Source organism: Melanotaenia boesemani, chromosome 20 (genome assembly GCF_017639745.1).
Source record: "Melanotaenia boesemani isolate fMelBoe1 chromosome 20, fMelBoe1.pri, whole genome shotgun sequence".
NCBI lineage: Eukaryota > Metazoa > Chordata > Actinopteri > Atheriniformes > Melanotaeniidae > Melanotaenia > Melanotaenia boesemani.
Window position 1 is genome coordinate 10,370,446 of NC_055701.1, and position 22,198 is coordinate 10,392,643.

Sequence of the window (22,198 nt, forward strand, 5' to 3'; positions counted from 1 at the left end):
TAAAACTGATCTGAGAGCTTTGTCTCTCTGATGACTGACAGAGCAGATTCAATTAAAGCACACAAAACCTAGATATAAAGACAGTTATGTCATTATTAGTTTTAATATAATTAATTTGATTTCACCATTTTGGATTCCTTGAAAAGAAATCTAGTTTTTTTCTTACTATGTTGATGCTGATGATATTTTATGTTTATTTCTCCAGTTACCTGGATTCCTTGAGCTCATTGTGGAGTATTTTCGCCGCTGCCTGATTGAGATCTTTGGCATCTTGGAGGAATTTGAGGTTGGCACTATAGCTCAGAAAAGCCTTTCAGATCCTGATTCTATGGAGAAAGAAGGGCTTACCCCTGATCTGGAAATGCACTCTAATGCCCTACCTGGATCTGAATCCTCTCCAGCATCAGAGATGCAGATGGAGCAAATAGGAGGCACAGAGAAGGAAGCTTCATCTGTCACTGCAGAGCCAAGTGAGGAGCACAGCAAGATTGAGGATTCAGATAGGAGCATGGAGAAGGAGGACAAAAATGAAGAAGATAAAGATGGAAAGGAAGGACAGAAAGAGAAGGAAGGAAGTAAAAAGGAGAGTGTGGACCAGGCTCCTGCAGAGTTAGAACTGAAACCGAAACAAGCCAGCAAATATGACAGACTTCCTGTCAAGATTGTGCACAAAGAAGACCTGATGGAAGACATGACCGAGCACTTAGGTTACATCACTGAGTTTAGCAGCGGGCTGCTGCACTGGCAGGCTGGTGGAGGTGACTCCACTGCACACATTCAGACACACTTTGAACCACGGAGCGAACCACCTACCAGAGCAAATGAAAAGAAAATCAATGAGTACAAACAAGAAAAGAAAACAGACAATGAAAATAAACAACCATTGAAACATATCATTGCTACTATTGATGATGTTTTGTGTGCTAGGGTTGACGCCCTCTCTTATGCACACCCTGCACGCTCCCTGCCATCCTATCCCTTCAGGGTGCACCCAGATGGAGAGAAGGACCATATCACCCTGCTGGAGGACGAGCCCCGCTGCCTGGATGAGGCCCCACTGTGCACAACCTCTGCCTGGCAGGAGTCGCTGTCCAAGCGATGCCTCTGTGTCTCCAATATCGTCCGCAGTCTGTCCTTTATCCCTGGGAACGACTTGGACATGTCACGCCACCCTGCTCTGGTACTTCTCCTGAGCCGGCTGCTCCTGTTGCACCACCTGCACCCAGAGCGGGACAGGTCGGCCCCGAGCTACCAGAGAGACGAGAAACAGGAGAGGGGTCTGTCGAGTAGTAAAGAAGAGTGGTGGTGGGACTGTCTGAGTCTGCTCAGGGAGAATGCCATGGTTACACTTGCCAACATTGCAGGTCAGTTGGATCTCTCCACCTACCCAGACACTATCTGCCTCCCAATCTTGGATGGCCTTCTCCACTGGATGGTTTGCCCAGCAGCTGAAGCCCAGGACCCCTTCCCATCAGCAGCACCGTACTCCCAGCTCTCTCCCCAAAGGCTGGTGTTGGAGTGCCTCTGCAAGCTGAGCATCCATGACGGCAATGTGGACCTCCTGCTGGCCACGCCGCCTTACAGCAGACAGGAGAAACTCTTCTCGGTCTTGTTGCGCTACGTGGGTCAGAGGAAGGCGCAGGTGTACAGGGAGATGGCAGTGGCTGTTCTCTCCCACCTGGCCCAGGGAGACCCCACAGCAGCACGAGCCATCGCCATGCAGAAGGGTAGTGTTGCTAATTTGGTAGGCTTCTTAGAGGATGGTGTCACCATGGCACAGTACCAGCAGAACCCTCACAGCTTGCTGCATATGGGACATCCTCCTATGGACCCACCAAGTATAAACATGATGTGCAGGGCAGCTAAAGCCCTGTTGGCAATGGCTAAAGTGGAGGAGAACAAGACAGAATTTGTACTGTATGAAAGCAGATTATTAGACATCTCCATTTCCTCGGTGCTCAACGCAGGAGTTGTTGCCATTATTTGCCAAGTTCTGTTTCACTTAGGGAAATTATGACAGGAGGAGATGCAGGACTGGCACAGCACACGCTGAGATAACTCTGTGCTTTTTCTATTTTTAATTTATCAAAATGGCAGAAAATGTTTTTTTGTTGTTTTTGTTTTGTTTTTGTAAGGAATATCAGCATAAAAAATATCTATATATGTATAGCATCCGGACCCTGTAAGAAAAAAAAGTGGGTTTAGGATTTGAGAGCTCATTTTAATATAAATATTTAATACCTGCTGGTGTTGGATTGCTTTGTTTGATATTTTGTTTATTTGCGTTCTTGTTTGTTTACTTTTTCAGCCAAAGCTGCCACCGGATTTTGGTGCTGACGTGGTTTCTGTAGAGTTGATGAGATGTTTTTTCAGTTTTATAAATGCCAATATGCCCATCAACATTTTGTTAATGGAGAGTATTTATTTAAAAATGTGACACTGTACAGTACTTTGAGCTTTTTTCTCAATATTTGTGGAGGTGACAAAAAGAAAAAAGAAAGGCAAAAAAATAAAAAGAAACACTGACTTTTTAAAATTAAATGTATATGTCTCCGTCGCTGGAAGATAAGTTGTGCAATAGGACCAGAGCAAGTTGTCCCTTTTGAAACAGGAGGTGAAGCTTCAGACACCTGCAGTGTGTGCTTCAGGCCATGAGGAGGCAGCATTGCACCAGCCAATCAACAAGAAAGAAGAGCATCAAAAGAAGTGTCTAATTTATCAATCATAGCCTCAATGACTCTCACAGATGAACTTCGTGTTTCCGGAACATTTGTGTTATGTCTGTATTTTTTCATCACTGTGTATATAAACCTTTGTGCAATGGATGCACATGATTCTTGCAGTCTCTATCAAGCATAGCAGGAGATGGGACTTTCTGATTATTATAAAAAATGCTTTTATTGTTGGTAAAATTTGGTATTGTTATTATACATATTTTGTTAATGGGGTCAAATATTTGAACATGGCAGATGTACCTGATGTTTCAATGTAAAAATTCCTGTATGCATTGTATTATAGCTGAGAAAACAATCGCTTTGGTAATCAAATGTGGAAGTGCCAGGGTGAGAGAGGAAATAAGCTTACATGAGAAAATTGAACATATTTCTGTTTGTTACTGTCCTTCATTCATGTCAATGGATGCATTTTTCGAATTTGCATAACACTAAAAAAAAAACATATGAAAAGAACCTTGAAAACATCCTGAAAGCTCATTGTAAAAATAGCCTTTTTTCGTATGACTCCGTGTCTTTTATTCCGTATACACATTTATACTCTGTGCTGCACATGTCACAAATAAATGTATGATGAACATTGTTAAGCACTGGAGATGTTGCATTATGTCCAGACAATCTTAGGCCAATAAAACAAACATCAACTGCTCATTTGGACCCTTTTTTGGTTTTGTTTTTTATTTTGCTGCTGATTACAGCATTACCACAGTGAGACAACGCTTGTATTAGAAATGTTCAAAGATATTTGATGGGATGGGGGGTCACTGAATGGGAAAAAGGGTGAATGTGTAAATGGGAACTTAAAAATAAAGAAGGTCTCGATTTTAGGAAATAATGAACTCATTATTTTAATGTAAGTTGTCATCTATTTTAAAATCTAAAGCAAAATTTGTAAATGTGAACAGCCAATATATATATATATATATTTTTTACCAGCAATTATTTGCTTAGGATGACCCTACTTTGTATGGCTTTATTCACTACTGCGCACACACACTTACATTTCATTAATAACAAGAAAAACTTGCCTTGCGCCAAATCACAAGTTTAATCTGTGACTTCAGCAGTTTTGGGTCATTTAACCTGTTGCCTCTGGCGCTGGGACCCGTAATAAGAAAGAAAACAAAAAAGTGCCTGTATTTTTACAATATCAGGTCATTCTTGCTGTGTTTGTGAGTTTCTTACACTCAAAAAAAAAAAAAAAAATCTGGATCTTGCCACACCTTAAGCTTCCTTAAGTGTGACATTTATTTTCTCCTTAAATAAGGGGTTAAATTAAGGGTGTTGAGCACAATCCCCTAAAAGGTATAATTATTCAAAGCGAAGCATAATGGGATTTCTGCATCGTAAGGGTTTTTATGGCCATATAAACTGTTTTTTTTCTTTGCACTGACTATTGATATTGCTTCATTTGCTTCAAATCTCACTAAACTCTCTCTAAATCGCACAAAATATTTGACAAAAATAGAAGACAACCAAATAGTTTTGTGCTGAAACTTTATCTTATTTCACTACAAAATAATCAGAGTAAATTGAATGTTATATGAATGCTTAAATTCATATAAGTCTCATCAATCAATCAACAGCAAAGAGGAGCAACATCAAACCAAACATAATACTGCAGTCAGAATATTTTCTCTATTTCATTGAGAAAATATTATTAATAAATATATTATTCAGTGTTGATCATTTTGATTTCTCAATGTACAAATGGCTGTTTACAGGTTCAAAGGTCCAACTCTGAATGAAAAAAATGCTATTGAGAATAAACACATCAGACATTTTCTTTGAAAAGGTGGGTGTAATGCACTCACTGTTACTAACAGTTTGTTGTGCTCATGTGTCAGGCATCAGGAGCTACTTTCAATGTCTTTACTGAACAGAATTATTTTCTCCTATTTTCTTAGAAATCTCACTTCCTCTACTTGGTATATGACGTCTGTCTCTTCCCCTCCCTTTGCCAGGGGAAATGCAGACATCCTTTTCAGTCCTATTTTAAGTTGCCTTTAATAAAGCATTCCTGAGGTTGACAACACAAGCAATAAACTGTCTGATGGCAGACTGAGCTTCAAACCATGATTGTTGACTGGCTGCTTGACTGCAAAGAATCACTTGCACTCATCTTCATCTCATTAAAATCTTTCTGATATTTGGAAATAAATCACAGCATGCCTTAGAGGTGGTTAACAAGTTTGATTGATTTCAAACTAAAGCCAGTTTTGTGGAAAAAAATGATGGATGTGCTTTTGAATATCTCTTAGCACTCAAGCTGTTGCATGTGTGCACCTTCACGTTATAAACCATTTTTGTCATTTAGATTACGGAAAGTGTGCTCGACTTTTTAGGTGATGGAGGATGAGTTTCATGTAGGCAGTCAACCGCAGGAGGAAAACCTCCCACACTTCTGTGCCTCTGAATAGCTGAGTCATCGAGCTCTGACAGGACGGCTGTGGTGGCAGCGGGGAAGACGGGTCCATCATTGGCTACTGCTGGCCTTGGGAACCCTGCCGAGCTGCCTCTCGCAGCTAACGTAGGTAGATGAATGAGAATGCTGAAAACAAAAGAGACTGAGCTGACCTTTCCAGTGTGGTAGGAATAATGTGAACTGTATATTCACTTAACTTTGCCACATTCAATCATTTTATAGGTATAAAGTGCATATTAAGTTCTTGGTACAGGTTTGATTACACTATGTTCTGCCATTTGGTTTTCTAAAGGAACAACACTGCTTGGGTTAGGCCTAAATCATATGTGACTGTTTATCTTGGATCCAGACTCAAAGGACCTAGCGTGTTCACATATTTCCCTACACAAATATGGCTTCAACCATATGTTGTCAGACTGCTTAATGAACCCCTCCCTGAGGGAATCAGTCTGGAGGGTTCACAGATCATTAACAATTGAATACAAATACATAAAACTATCTAACAGTGGTGTACATGTGCACTTCCTGGGAAACTGTCAGATAACTTTCTGAATGAAGTTATGTTGTCTCTGTATGTGGGTTCTTATCTGATAACTAAGCCCAGCATGCCCAAATATAAATCCAACTTTCATACAACAAATGGCAGATTATTAAAGCAGAGTGGGAGCACATGTTTTCCCTGTTTGCATGTTGTTTGATTCTCAATAATTAAGTCTTTTCACATTGCATAAAAAACAGCCAGACTTCTTTTTTTAGAAAAAAGGGGATAATTACATGGATGTGGAAGTCGGTGAGCTGAACTGCCTGGGTGACTTCCAGAGCAATATGAGGAGGTGTGCATGTGTGTCTTTGCATGTGTAGGTGTTAAGAAGAGGACAGATGACAGAGAAAATGTAGGCCGATGATGCAATCATCAGCACTAGTGGGTCTGAGCAGGAAATTTAATCGTTGGTGAACTGCAGTTGGCAGGCGAGTGAGGCATGAGCTGTGTGGTAGCATCGCTGCATATCTGCTTTCAGCACAAACACAATTAATTGAACAGGCAGTGCTTCCATTTATTGAACAATTCCATGTCAGTAAATGTTTGTTTTGTTTGTCCTCAGTCATTCTAACACCCAAGACCATGATGATTCACCTAATAACTGACCTTCCAGTTGAACTTCCGCTTCAGAGGATGTTATTGAACAAGTGAAACAGAACAGTTAGGGGCCCTTGTATGTTTAAAATGTCTGGGGAACACCTGCATGCAGATTCATAAATTACATTACTTATATTTTTTTTTAAACATTTTTGTTATGGCATTATGGTAAATTAAGTTGAACACCTTTTCTTCTGTTATTCGCACACGAATTATGATCTTCCCATATGATGACCATGTACTTGTTTTACAGATAGGATCAAAATAAAAGTATATGTTGGAAATTGTTTTCTAAGTTGCAGTGTATTCTTGCTTTTTTTTTCTTTCCTTGCAGTATTACAGTTTATCATTTTCACATAAGTCTCAAGCATCTACTATATGTTTTTAGCATGCCTAGAGGAAGCAACTTGCCAATCACAAGCAATGTCTTAAACCAAACCCTGCATTATTGTGTATTTTCTGGCCACAAGGATCACAATATGCAAAATTATGATAAAATTAAATTGAAAAAGACTGAGACGTGTTTGGGATCATTAAGTTAGTAGAAAAATGTTTCCAGGGGAAAAAAATTAAGTGGAAAGCATGGCCAAGTTCTCATGTGTCATTTTTACTTCATAACATGATTGAATGGGATTTTGGCAGGTACAATTTTTATGTATTTATTTATTTATTTGTCTGTGAGTAGTTTTTGTCAATTTAAGCATCTCCATTTAAGAAGTTCAATAAAAAGTAATAGAGTTTGTTGTGTTGTTAGTACACGCTAGTGAATTTTCTGGCTGATATAAAAAGGGGTAATGGAGTTCTATAAAGTATGACTTTGTCATGAAGGAGTCGTCTCTGATAGCCATGTAAAGCAAAAAAAAAAAAAAAAAAAATGTTCACCAAGCATATTCATAATATGCACCTATAGTTATTTATTTATTTTTTATCAACACTTGTTAATCATGAAATTTGCACAAATCTTTAGGAAGTGTATTTAACCCTAACACTCCACTTCATTTTTCATTGTCCACATGATACTGAAATTGAGTTTGGTGCTCAACTAATATTGAATTTTAATCATTTGCAAGAGTGTACACATGTTGTTATTAATACTGGAGAAAACTTTGCCTGGGGTCACCCCAAGTCCCTCCTTGGATTCACCCCTGCTGCATCCTTTCCTTTAATGGACTCCTACAAGTCCCTGAACCCCACTTTGGGAACCCCTTTATCATCTCGTGTTTCCTTTGCACCTTCATTACTTCAGTTCCAGCCTCGGTGGAAGGGGGAGGAGCAGGCGGAGGCTCTGCTCTGCTCCCATGTTGATGTTTGTTGTTTTGCGAGGGTGGCAGCACTGTGTGTGGACGGGGGGAAACGAGGACTGTCGAGTGGCCTGCCTGGACGCTGTATTGTGGGAAGCTGCTACTTTTTCTGAATACGAGGCTGAATGGAGAAGATTTTTTATCATGACTCACCGATGAATACCATGAAACACTTGGCCATATGGCTGTGAGTTTCTACTTGGCTCGTGTTGTGTGCAAAGACACGTCTGTCTGATCGACGGTCAGTAAGGATGCAGGAGCTCGCCTGAGAACCCCTCTTGACGTGTGCTCTTTCTCTGGATTTCCCCTTTTTAAGCGAAGTTCTTCCTCGGCAACAAGGCAATTTCAAACTAATTTGTTCGTCTATAAACTTCTAAACATGGTTTTCTTTGCTTTGGTTCGAAACAAACCTGGATAACGACAGGAGCTGCTACGTGACAACACCCCTACACGACACCAGCGTTACTTTCCTTCGGTAAGGCAGCGCTTCAACACGCCTCAGCGGGCAGACCAGAGAAACACACACCGGGATGTGACGCCTTGCTGCCCGTAGTGATACGTGGTTGACAGCGCAGCCGAGAACTACCTCGAAACCCTCTTCGTACCCCACTTGAGTAGAAGAGTTGAGAGTAAAACGGCCAAATCGGTGTTTTTAGTTATGTGAGTGAAGGGAGAGGACAGAGAACAAACCCTTAAGTACACAAGTTGTCCAGCGTGCCAACATTAACTTGTATATTATCTCACCAACTTGCTAGCCACGTTAGCTTGTTAGCACTTTACTTTATGTAGTTATGTCGTGCTAACCAGGTTGCTTTCTAACAAATGCGCTTTTAAACTATAGTATATGACGTGCTAATTAAGTTGGCTAACGTTAGGTTTGCTAACCATGCTGTTACTCACAGTTTTAGTTTGCAGTGATCAATGGACAAGACGTCAAAAAACTTAGTTATGTATTAGTGTTAGCTGAGGTATCATTAATAACAGGAAGTGGGTATTGCGCTTCAGAAACTTTTTTGCCTACTTAACTGGACGTCGTGAGCTTCCCTGCTAAAACTGAACCTGTTTCTTCCACAGAGGTTCACCTATCCGTGGATTTAGCCAGCGCTGGGAATTTTAATCGGCAATTAATGCATCTCGGGGAGTCCACGAGAGATTGCGAGTACAGTCAAATAAGCACTCGCAGCTCCACACCAATGGAGACCCCTTACAAGAAAAGGACCCCAAAGAAGAGGAAGTGGGAGGCCTTCCCAGGTCGGAATAAATTTTACTGTGATGGAAGGATTATGATGGCCAAGCAGACGGGGGTTTTCTACCTCACCCTTGTCCTCATTCTTGTGACATGTGGACTTTTCTTCACGTTTGAGTAAGTATTTCTGATTGATCTGCTTCTATGCACATGTGTTGTTGACTTGTTCCGACACGGTGGATTAGGTTGTCATCTTAAAAACTAACATCTGACACATATCACTTCTGCACAAACATGCCTCTGGTGTGAATGCATTTCTATTGACTCATCAAGTTTAGGAAGATTAACAACCATCCCTTTGGAAAAATCCCTTTTGTAGAGGCTGTGGCTGGCTGTTGGCTGAAACAATTATATGGTTCTTCTGTAAAGGTGTGGGCTACTTGTCCTTCAATCCCTGGCAAAAATATGGACTCGCCACTCTTTGAAAATGTTCATGCAGTTGATTTTTATCAAAAACGGGAAAAATATTGACGTATTCAGTCATAAGGGAACAGAAATGGGGAATCGCCTGGTGATCTGTGTCTAAAAAGAAACAGACATGTCAAAATATGTAAATGAATTATCAAGTAAAAAGAGAAAGCTTGCAGACCTTAAGAAGTTGATTGACAAACACTGCCCCAATAAGTAAGCTGTCAGCTGAAACAATGGAAGAGGTTATTGAGCTTTTTCATGAAGGAAATTAAACAGGAAAACTAGCATAAGATGTTGGTTGCTCCCACAGATATGTCTAAAATGTAGAACAAGTAAAACAAAAAGAGATTGAAAGCAAATGGGCAGAAACAAGGGCCAATGGTTCTGACTAAACTGTAAGAAATGAGTAGAAGTAAATGTTATTTCTATAAAGAAAAGGGATTCATAATGTCAAAAGAAAAAGGTTACTGTGGAAGAGAAGCAGTGTTTAGTGATGAATTATGAATCAGCATTGGGCAAAGAGATTATACTGAACATTTTAGCTTAATGCAGGTCAGTGAAACATGCACAAAAAAGGAAACGAGCCAGGGATGATAAGTAAAAGGCGAAGTTAGATGACAGAAATTGTATGTTGAAGTTTTATACATTTTTCTCCTTTTGTCAGTCAGGCCGAGAGAGATCAGCAGAAAGATCACACTTGCTGATCATGCAAAATATTACTGTGTCAATGTTAGTTTTAAATGAAATGATGTTAAACATATTTTACAAGAGGTTTCATGCGAGTCCTCTTAAGGCACACTTAATGATTATCTTTTAACTTCTGCAGAAAAACTGCTCCTTTTTCTTTTTTAACACAGCTGCAGGTAGAGTGGGCCAAAACCATCTGTCCTACTATCACAAAAGAACTATTGGTCTTTCTCCTACTGCTAGAACAACCTGTAATCCACGTTAAGTGTGTTCTTTTCCTCATTCTTCCTTCATCTCCACCTCCATTGTGACTGAACTGCTCAATGCAGCATGTGGACAATGACCTGAGTGCTGCCATCATTACCACAAAATATTGTACATTGAGTCTCTGGTCATTAGCCCATCACTGTGTCATCCATCGTTTCAGAAAACCCATCTACACCAGATAAGAGTCTTGCTCTGTCAGGAGATTTGATGTTCCAGTGGACAGTCTTTATCAGAGTAAAGTGCCTCACAGCTAGAGAATGCTTAGGAGGCAAAATATGTGCAGTGGTGGATGTCTGCTGCACCGTATCTGTATTGTCAAGATGGTTCATGCTTGCTGATGGAGCCTCACTTGCCACTTAGTCAGAGACCATGTAAAGCAGGGGGTCCAGGGGCCACATACTGCACAATTTGATCTCAAGTGGGCCGGACCAGTTAAATAATTGCATAATAACGTATAAATAACAAAACTAAAAAAATTTCCCTTTCATGCAAAGAAGTAGAAGTGAATTATCAAGATGTTTGCATGTACATCTTTTACATCTGCACATTTGACACCTGGTGTAAAGGGATCATCTGGTTTTGTTGGCTATTTTAGTTGGTGGCAGTATTGTACTGACCTGCACTATACTTATATGTTTCACTAATATTTTGCCAATCGTGTGTCACAGACCTCAGCTTTGCCACTAATTTAAAAAAAAATAAATTGAAAAATTAAAAAAGGTATAAACAGGGCAGCTCCATGTCTCCACTACATCATAAAGTTTTATGCATGGGTGCATTCAGGACACACAAAGGACTCGCTGTAGGCTTGTTGTTTGATGCTGGACTTTTCCTGTTGAACATTTGAAGTTTCTTATTTAGGTGGCATATGTCAATAATTTTATCAGATATTTCCTGGAACAAGCTTATCAAGCTGGCTCAATGTATACACAGCAAAAGAAGGGCATGCACTTTCGTACAGCGCTTATTCTCACTGGCTGTTGTAGCTGACAATGAAATAACAATCAAAAAAATTTTTCTTGTATGCTGAATGAATGCTTTAACTGGACTGCAGGATTGCCTTATAGTTGTAATTTTTGTTTTTGTTATTGTGGTGTTGATCATACGCTCTTTGGTCTGTATATTGTAATTGTAATAAGGATGCTTTGCATCTATCAAATCACAAGGGACTTAGCCTTTGCAACATTGCTGCATGTGTAACTGCAACCACACAGAGAGTGCAGACCTCTGCCAAACCATACTCACATGAGAAAAACCCCACAATTTTATAATTTGTTCCTTATTCCATTTTGGAAATTTCATTAAAATCCATCCATAACGTTTTGAGTCATGTTGCTAACAGACAAATGTATGCTGCAGAAAACAACCTCAGCTTCTGAGGAGGTTATGATGCATTCACAGCATTTATGTACAAAGCAAATTTGTGAAGCTGCTGTCTATCTTTCAAGGGGCTAAATTAATGGCTGAGCTCTTCAAAGGAATTTAATGGTATCAATATAATCTCAGTTTTGTTTGAAAGGTTCATTTGCAAAGTTTTCTAGGCATATTAAACCAAAAGCTAAAATCTTAATGTTCATGCTAGTTTAATAAATAAAAATGCCTAACAAATTGCTTTAGGTGACTCAACACTGCCCTGTGTGTGAAGTTCTTCAGAAACAACTGTAAACGTCTATCATCAGTGGCCTCTGGAGCATTTTGTCTTTCAGTGCATTGTCACTTCAATACAGATACAGACATAACACATGACCAAAAGACAGCCTCCCCTTAATATGAAGCAGTTGATAAAAATGGGAGTCTGACTTAGTGGAGCATCTATTTGAAGCTGGATCTTCCTCAGCACCCACATGTAGGATGCCAGATGCTTCCTGATGATACCTCACCCCCCTCAAGTAACTTCATTTCCTACTCTGTGACCAGTCAATGGAGCTTGGCTCTGTACACTGTCTTCTGTTTGTTGTGACTACAAGGGGACATTTTTTCAGGAACACCATGCAACCACAAAGCCACTTTTCAACAAAGCATTGTCCGCCCTATCAAATGTCTATGCCCCCAGGGTGGCTGAGTCCTCCTGACTTTCCTCTCTGTCTCCCCCACCCTTCTCCCATCAGCTGAAAGGAGACATTTATCGGACAGGATGGTAGTCAGCAGACCTGCACATTGGCTTCTGTTGTCATTAACTGTAATGTGTTTCGATTAGTTGTGTTTTACTGACCTCATAGACTGGTTGTCAGCATAGTGCATTGCAACCTTGTTCAGTTTGAAGAAGCTTCTAATGTCTCTTACATAATAGCCTAAATCAGACTGTGGCAGTTCGAAGCTGTTCAAACATATTCTGTAGTGGGGTTCAGGAAGAGGGAACATATGGTGAGTGTTTAGACATGGAGATGTACAGTAAATTCAGCACATATTTTGCTATATCTTGTTTCTTTTAGCTTGTTTTATTCGTGTATGTCTGAGAGGTGCTCAGCCCTGCACAATAAGCCCTGTAGTGACCAGCAGACTCTGGTCTGTTTATTATTCTGTTTCAGGCTCCCCCCAGACACCCATATCAGTTGTTGCACATGTTGCTTTCTCTCCCTTATGTCTCATAAAAAGTTCACAGAGGCAGATATTTGAAGGAATTTTCCGAAGTACAGTTTTGGGCTGACAGAAAACAAAACGCTTTGCTGTAATAAAATTTCAAGGTGTGTAAAGCCATGTGGTACAATGGAGCAGACATTTAATGTAGGCCTTTTGTGCTTATTAAATGGACATTTTCATTGTACATGCTCATTTTATGTCAGTATGATAGGGTAAGCCTAATCATTGTGTCAAAATACTAACACCTTATTAAATATGAATTAAAACAGCTTTGTAGAGGCAAAGACAACTTTGCTGTCTTTCACATTCTTGAGAATCTCATCCTTTGTTTTGTTGTACAAGTTGCGAATTAGAGTTAGAATGTGTGTTTTTCCTGGTAATTCATCCTGCTAATCAAACTTTTGCAACATTTCTTTAAATGTTGGTTTTTCAACCGTACTGAATGGCTGCATTTCTTGTGCTATATAATGTGTAAGCCAAAATGTGCCATTGAATACTGTTAAGTTTTCAACTAGTCACTTGTTTAAAACGCTTTGGCATGGGCCAGTTTCCAGTAGGGACCCTGAGCTGTGGCTTATATTCTAAGTTTGACAAATTGAATGGAGTGGTGGAGGCAAAATTTTTTTTCTGATTATTTAAGGCCAATTTCCACCAGGTGCATGTGTGCTGCGTTACAGCAGAGCCGCAGCTATTCGCAGCCCTTTTAGTCAGTGGGTTGGTTCACACCGGGTGTGCTGCAGTGTCTTTTAGAAGCATCCCAGAAGTGCCTTGTTGTAGCTATCCGCAAAGCATACGACCCAAGTTTAGTTTTGATGGAGCACACATCCAGAACACGTCAACCTCAGCAGTTTAGATAGGGCCAGGCAGGAAATCAGACATGGGAGAAGTGTAACAGTTTCAGGTAAATTTCAAAATAAAAGCCCCCGTGTAGACTTGTGCTTGCTTAACCATGTAAACATTACGTCATTAATCGGCCAGACTGTGTTCCGAGTATTGTGGGAATTACTGCACAAATCTCCTTTTACATCATCTTACATTGCTATCCAAGATGAAATAACTCTTCTAAAAGACTAAGGTAACTGTCAAAAGAAAGAGAGAACGCGTGAATAAAATATTTACATCACCTATCAAGTGGATATAGCTTCAGCTACTAGCTAACGATGGAAAAGTCCGACAAAGCTGAACTGTCCCAAATGGAAACTTCGGAACATACTACCCTCAAGGGAAAGCGTAACATTGAAGAGATGCATTCTTATGCTTGCCAGATGAACTCCGGATTACTGCATTTCCTCTCCAAACACTCCCGTGAAGCAAGCAGCTAAAAAGAGCAAAAGCAAATGTAGTGGGTCTGACTCACAAGTTCAGCCTTCTCTATACGAGCTACAAAACACAATAATATCAGCGGTCACTGAGAAGATTAATGAAAGGGCAGATAAAACAGATAAAGCTGTTCATTACAATACCGTCCAAATTGACGGTATTGTAATGAACAATCAAATTGAATTGCAAACTGCTGCAGGAGAAAGTAAGAGAGATGGAGCAGAAGGTGAATGAAACGGATCGTTACAGCCGCAGACAAAACCTCCGTGTGCACGGTGTTCCTGAAAAAGGTGATGGTAACATCAGATCTCAAGTCAAGGATATCTGTCATGCTGTGCTTCCAGTCGAGGAGGTCGAGTCAGTTGTTGCAGCAATGGCTGTTCACAGAATCTGAAGACCCAAGGATGGAGGACAAAATCAACCCCCACGTCCAGTGATCATCAGATTTGTTTCCAGAAAGGCAAGAGATATACTATGGAAAGAGTCCAAGGCGAACAAGTACCTCAAGAACAACCGTCTCCAATTTAAAGAGGATCTAACTGCAGCCGATCAAACCTCACATTCGTCTTTGGCCAGTGGTGGAAGCAGCCAGAAAAAAGGGAGACAAGGCTTTCTTTGTGGGAGATAGAGCCTTTGTGAACGGTAAAGAGGTCAAATAATATGATAGGTGAAGAATAATGTGAACTGATGGTGTACGGTTATATCTAGGAGTTTTATGTTCCAATTGCAGCTTACAGATTTATAGTACACAATATTTTGATATGGCAACATACTAGTGCAGTGATTTCTGCAAATTTAAGTGAAACTTGAGTACAGAAGCTTACATTTGCTCTAAGATAATATTTTCTGATTATTTGTGTTCTTAATGTCAATTTCCATTCTTACTGTTAATGACAGGGGTGTCAAAAACTTGTTAAAGAGAAAGTGTCTATTTTTGTATTGTCAAAACAAAAGTGCTGATTTTTACTTTATACAGGAGACTCATGCTACAAAAGAAGATGTTTCATTCTGGAAAATTCAATGGGAGAAGAATATTTGGTTCTTATTTGGAAGTAACAGATCGGTAGGGGTAGCTATATTACAAGGAAAATTTAAAGGTAATATAATTAAGCATCTATTAGACAAAAATGGTAGATGGATAATTCTTGTTGATATCAAACTCAATTTGTCATTGCTAATATTTATGCCTCCAACATTAAACAAAATAACAAAACTCTATTTTCTTCAAGAGAAGAAAAAATGAATCAGCTACTTTTATCATTTCCAACCGCCAAGGTTTTATGGGGTGGAGATTTTAATTCAGTTTTGGATGAATCAGCGGACAGATGGCCTCCCAAGAACCAATCTGTGTGTTAATTAAATAATATCTGTAGTAGAATGGACCTAATTGATATCTGGAGACAAAGAATCCCAAATCAAAACTCATATACCTGGTCAAACAAGGACAGATCTCAACAATCTCAGATAGACTTCTGGCTGATCTCTTCAGACATCGAGAATAATGTGGAATCAGTTCTAATAGAGCCTGCTGTTTTTACTGACCACAAAGCCGTTATTATACAGGTCAATATGACTCCGTTTAAATATAGCTCCAGTAGGGATTATTGGAAGTTAAATAAATCTCTGTTACAAAAATAAACAATTTAAGAAAGAAACACAGGTTATTATTGAAAGATACTGGCATCCAGCTAAAACAATAAACAATGATGGGAAATGCTGGGAATTAATGAAATTTGAGGTTAGAAACTTAGCTATATTTTTTGGAAAGAGAATTGCCAAAACTAAAAGAGAAAAGGAAACCCAAATAATTATCAAAATAATGGGATTGTCTAAAATGGTTAATCTTTCTGAAGATTGCAACTCAAATTAGACCAAATATATGAAGAAAAAGCCAGAGGGGCTTTTATCAGATCTAGAAGGAAATGGTTAGAACAAGGGGAAAAATGTACAAAATATTTTTTTAATTTAGAAAAAGAGTTATGAAATATCTTCACTCTCTAAACTCAAAATTGATGACCAAAGATGTGAAGATCCTAAACTTCTATCTCAGCATGTTACTGATTTTTATAAAAACCTGACAAAGGCATCGCTGCATTTAATAAATGTACCGAAAAAGACATTAGAGGTATTGATGAAGGATTCAAATTATCTTGTGACCAGAAGATCAGTTTAGCAGAGGTTCAAAAGTGTATTGGCTCCCTTAAAGACAACAAGTCTCTCGGTTCTGATGGTCTCATTAATGAATTTTATAAGACATCTGGAAAGTATTTAGCTCCATTTCTAGTGGCGGTTTTTGAAGAAGCCATAGATAAAGGAGAATTACCTCCCACCCTTTGCCAAGGCCTTATTAAATTGATCCCCAAACTAAACAAAGATAAATTAAGTATTGAGAATTGGAGACCAGTTAGCTTACTATATACGATGCAAAGATATTTGCCATGTGTCATTTCGAGCTCTGGTTTCTGTCTTAGGAGACAAATGAGAAGAGAACCCTGCACCCAGACATCAAGTAAGTGGAGCCCTTAGCACTCACCGTTGAGATTGTCATATTGTTGGTGCCTTGCATTTATTGGCATTATATTGAGGTGGTTTCACCATGACGAGTCCTTATCGCAATGGCAACTATTGTATCCCATCCAGTCCTAGTCCTAGTCAAAGGCCTGGTTTGGCGGACAGGGACAGTGATGAAAAGTCTGGCTGAAGATGAACATTGGTTTGATCTGAGCCAATAGGCCAAGGACAGTCCACCTCCACGCTACTCCAGTTGTTGCAGTACAGGTGGGAGAGATTTTTTTGCTTAATATCTGCAGGTACAGCAAGGAATCTTTGCAGCAATGTCAGATGTCAGTGCTGACTGGAAAAAAATAAGGACATTTGATAATGGGAATTGTAGTTATTGCATCTGCTTAACATTCACTTCACATGGTTTATCAATTCTGTGATTTTATAGATTTAAGGTTATTGGTGCAGCCTTAACTCACATTTCTGAGAATATGACCTAAATATCAGTTTTTTAAATGCACTAAACCTGAATGCTGTTGCATCATACTAAAGCATACCAGAGGCTCTGCTTTGGTTCAAGACAGTGAAACATTACCTGGGAAAGAATGGACAGTTCATGACACTTTCCCATTAACATCTATTCATTTTCTAAACATGCTTAATCTAATTCAGGGTTGTGGGGGTGCTGGAGCCTTTCCCAGCAGCTATTAGGTGAGAGACGGTGTACACTCTGGACAGGTCCCCATTCCATTGGACAGCTAACACAAAGAGACAAACAACCACTCATACTTACTCTTTGGGAGAATATAGAAACACAAATTAACCCAAATGCCTCTTTTTGGGGCTCTGGGAGAAAACTGGAGGACCTGGAAAGAACCCACGCATGCATGAGAAGAAGATTCCACACTGACTCCAGCTGAGGCTTCAAATCAGGAATCTTCTTGTTGTAAGGTAATGGTGCTTAACATATTCCTCCATTTCCTAATCTTAATTCTGATCAGTGTTTAAAGTAGTAAAATTAAAGCATATTGATATATAATAAATGAAGGGCTTCAGATTTAACCTGTCATCAGTATCGGCCGATCCTTCATGTTGCGGTTTATGAGCACCCTCAGATAGTCCTGTATAGGGCTCCAACTGCAGCAGAATTTCAACCTTCTCAGTCATTTTGAGGCTAGAAAGCATTGCAGGGCTTTCCAGATAAAATGCATGCTATTTGTTTTCCACAATTAAATACAGGCATGTTAAACTAAAGCACTTGTTGACCATGTGATCGTCGAGGCAAAAACTCAATCACTGGAGTAGTCTAACCTCATCAGACATGTTAATGATTTACTGAAAATCAATTTGCTATCAAGAATATATTAACTGAGAACACACAGTTGGCATACTAATATTTGCACATTCCTGAACTTTCTGCTGCACCCATGTTTATCTTGTCAGTGACTGGATTTATGTCTAAATTCCCTAGTTGCCCCCCCCCCCCCCCCCCCCTTCACCTTGTAAACGTCTCTAAAGACGGGAACTGTGCTTTTATGATTTTCTGATGGCTTGTTAGATGTTTTAATGGAGATAAACTATTCTTGACACTAATCATTATTTTCTTGGAGTATTGTTCTGTTATTTCTGTCTAGATTAAATATAGATGATAAGAATGAATACTGTAACTCATCAGCCAAACAAGGCACCACATCTACTTTGCATAAACATACGCAGTTAATTTGGTATTTAAGTGATGCAAGAATGAGGTAATATTTTAGTGTTTTGCACACTGCCACATCAAATTTCCTCGGTAAAGTTGGGAAGACTGTTGATGGTGTCTATGGGGAGCTGTATATTGGAGCAAATACTATCTTAATTCAGGCTAACAGGCTAAATTCGGGGGAATCTCCACAGTAGACGGTTATGGTCATTTTCTGTTCTGAAACAATGGCAAGTGATGTTTGATCTTTGCAACCAGTTCTTTAAAACAATGTTTTGTGTCCTGCTTGAAGTCTTTAAATAATACTGCAGTTATTTGCAGCATAGAAAAGGGTGTTAACTGGATAAAGCATTCTCAGAATAGTCACTGCAATGTCAGTCTTTTTTCTTTGATTGTCTGTGAACAAGGAAATTGTCTATGTTGCTTTTCAGCTGTTTGTGAGACATAATGGCCGAGTCTGGTCATTTCTGAGTGTATTGGATAATGAATTTATCTATATATTCCTTGTGATCTAAGCTAACAACGTAATTTGTGTAAGCCACTAAACCAGACAAAGTTAATGTAGCTGTCACTTATGTGTTCAATCAGTCAAACTTTATTTATATACCACTTTTTATAGTTCAAGTTCAAGTTCATGTTTATTTATATAGCACATTTTCTGCAACAGCAGTTGCCCAAAGTGCTGAACAATAGAACAAAAAACACTCCACAGTTAAAATAAAACACTACACAATAAAACAATAAAAACCAATGGAAATAAAAACAGAAATAAAAATTGATAAAAAAAAAAGATAAAATCTATAAAATAATAAAAACATACAAAGGATCCATCACAAAGTGCTTTATATGTTAAAAACAAGCAAATGCTTACATACACAAGCACACATATGCACACGCATTTTCACGCTCACACAAACCAAGAACATTGTTTCAAAGGCAAACGTTTAGGTTGGAATTTGTACAGTGTGTTTACTTCTGCTCTTCAATGTCACAAGTTGTAAAGTGAGTATGTTTTACTTATTGAACCCAAGGAATTAATGTTACCACCAATCCTGAATATATCAAATAAGGAAAGTAGAAATGTACAAGTGTTAAAAAACAGTCACCAGGTAAGCTCTTTTACAAATGGTAAGCTTACATTCTCCATAGATGTGAATGTCATTATTGAGTTGAGAAGAATTTACAAATGATGAATGTATGTTTTATAAAGAAGCTTATCAGAATCTTTAAGCTCCATCCGGAGGCTCACCTCCAGTATTGTTTGTAATCAAAAGCCTGTGTTACCTATATGAACTAGATTGATAGGTTATTTCTTTAAAAAGCTCAGCATGTAATTGAGCATCTAATTGCATGGGACTCCTCTAGAGGAGCTGATGAGTTATTTGTTGCTTACGTGTATAGATTGGGAGTTACCTGTGCCATTTAACAGGTACACACTTGTGGCTAACCTTTGAAGCGCAGATGTTTTGGAGTTTGTTGAAGAGACATGCCCAGATTCTGTTAGGGCACGACACTACTCTAAACCGAACTAACCCATTTTTTTTATCAGCAGATGATTTATTGACTTATTAAGAACATTGTAAATAGACAAGCACCATGAGATGTTGCTCTTTTTAAGGTGTCACCTTTACCTTTAAATTGAAAAGGAAAACTAGAAACAGCATAAAGCAAAACACATTTAACGAATACCCCAGGCACTGTGAATGTATAACATTAACAAGAGTCTTTAGTAAATATGAAAAGAAATGGTGACTCTTTTTGTCTTGTACATTGTTATCTCAGAGCAGCGCTCCAAAAGATTTGTAGATGTTTGCTGCATGCTGGGCTAAAATAATAAAGTAAGCTTTTGGAGTGTTGTAAGGCACATGGTTGCGAAACAGTCTTTGTCCACATAATTCAAACAGTCACACCCATTTTAGAAATGGTTTACTGAGGCAAGAAAGCATTTCTCTTAAGCCAGCTTGAGTACAGTGCCAGTCTAGATGTAGTCTTGTTGGCTTTTACTCAGTTTGATAAAAAATAAGCCAAAATGCACTAGTGGGTAAAAACAACTGTGTACACCAAATGACTCAGACGCTTGCAGAACCTCCTTTGTGGCAGCACATTGAAGAAATAGTTTTCTCTGTGTATTTATATCCCTCACTGACATGGCTGTGGAGGAATCTTGGCTCACTCTTCTTTACAACATTGCATTAGCTCATTGAGGTTGGGGACATTAGTTTATACTTTTTATGTGAACCATGATTTTTATTAGGGCTGGGTACTGTCACTCATTCCCTGAATCGATTTGATTTACAACAGCCTATTTTGATTTGATTTCGATTAAATTAAATTCAGTATCAATTCATTTACAGCTAATTATTTAACACCACCTATTTTTTCTTGAATATTAGACGCTTACATAACTTTTTTTTTTTTTTTTTTTTAAACGCTGAGTGCATTTACTTGACAATCAAACTCAGCTGTCTATGATTCTATGTGTTTGATGGTTTCCTTTTCTAGATACTGTATATTGATTAATTTCATAGTTGTGTGGTTGGAGAAAATAAAAAGGGTGCTGTGTGATGACGTGGACAGCCAGTGAGCAGAGCAGATTGAGTCAAAGTGGTGCATGGTTGCATCAAGCCAAGCTGAAAGTCCCCCAAGCTCCACTCCCAACTGACTTTTGAAAAACTGGTTGGCATAATAAGAAGATTTAATGGGAAATGTGATAACACTAATCTGGATTGGCTTATTGTTGAGATTAGTCCTCCCTTTAAGAGGGAAATGACTGTAACAGCCTCCAAAGGCCCTACTGAGGTGGAAGTATTACTTTACTATATACTGGACATGGGGAACATGGCCCACAAGAGGGACCGCATTAGTCAATGTTTATTTCAAATTGCTTTCTAACCTCTGGGGTCATTCAAATAGTTTTTTTTTCATTTTGTTATGGATGTTTAGTAATAACACAGACATATCGAGGTGGCAGCCATGATAAGAGGGGGTTGAACTCTCTAAGTGCTTAGGAAAAGGAACTTCTTTAACTGTTTCATTTAGCTAAAGATGCACAGGATCTTCTTTCATGAAAGGAACCGAGACGATCCTGGACCTCAAACCATAATGCCAGCTGCACTGGATTATTTTCAATCAGAAGTTTGTTTTAGAGTACAATCCTTGGTTACAAAGAAGTATTTTGACTGGGTTTGTTGAAATAATATGGCAAGAACTCAGCAGACAAAGAAACTTCAGTGTTTTTTGTAGACACAACAGTTCATAGGTCTTTAAGTTTGACTTGGAGTTGTCAAAATTAATGTATTAATGCAAAGAGATGAATCTGTGGAATTAACATGTTATTTTTTTGTTAATTTATTTATGCACAACTAACAAAGTTATTACTCTTGTCATATTAAAACTCTAAAGCTGACATTATCTAAGCTGATTTGGGGCATTTAGTTTTCCTGTCATGTCGTTAAACAGAATCAATCAAAAATCACTTAATCTTCCTTATTTATGAAGAATCTGACAGTTTTTAAGCCTTACATTTAGAGGATGGCCCATTTGATATATCAGATAGTTTTGTTTTTGTTCTGTGTGCGAGTTGGGCTAATCTGCTGTCATGGTTCAGACATGACCTTTTCTAGAAAGCAACGATACTGAGGAATCTTTACAATGAAGTAATCGTGGCGTTTAAAACTGCTGATAATTGTAAAATTAAGTGATTTTGACATCCTGTTGTAGTTTCACTGGTGTTGTGTTTGGTTTATTTTTGTAGCTTGATAGTCTTTTCCTCATTGTATTACCTAATAAGTCCAAGTAAAAGTGTTTAGATAAATGTTATAGCAAGTCTTTTTTCTTTTAAACATTCCCAGTGCTTTTCCATTTTCTGTTTGAGCAGTACCATTCTT

At 38.7% G+C, this 22,198-nt stretch overlaps 2 protein-coding genes across 10 annotated transcripts in view; both read left to right on the top strand.

Moving 5' to 3' along the window:
• Positions 1 to 3,381, top strand: part of LOC121631535 (AT-rich interactive domain-containing protein 1B-like) — a 190,359-nt gene extending 186,978 nt beyond the window's left edge. For all 5 annotated transcript variants that reach the window (XM_041972534.1, XM_041972530.1, XM_041972531.1 and 2 more), the window contains one exon: positions 206 to 3,381. In XM_041972534.1, coding sequence (XP_041828468.1) covers positions 206 to 2,017 — 1,812 coding nt within the window. In that variant the 3' untranslated portion in view covers positions 2,018 to 3,381. The remainder of the gene's footprint in view (positions 1 to 205) is intronic.
• A 4,173-nt stretch (positions 3,382 to 7,554) lies between these two features.
• Positions 7,555 to 22,198, top strand: part of LOC121630984 (palmitoyltransferase ZDHHC14-like) — a 53,560-nt gene continuing 38,916 nt past the window's right edge. For 3 of the 5 annotated variants that reach the window (XM_041971562.1, XM_041971565.1, XM_041971566.1), the window contains exons 1-2: positions 7,555 to 8,071; positions 8,671 to 8,959. In XM_041971562.1, the coding sequence (XP_041827496.1) occupies positions 8,724 to 8,959 (236 nt within the window). In that variant the 5' untranslated portion in view covers positions 7,555 to 8,071; positions 8,671 to 8,723. The other 2 variants (XM_041971564.1, XM_041971563.1) reach the window with 2 other exon arrangements.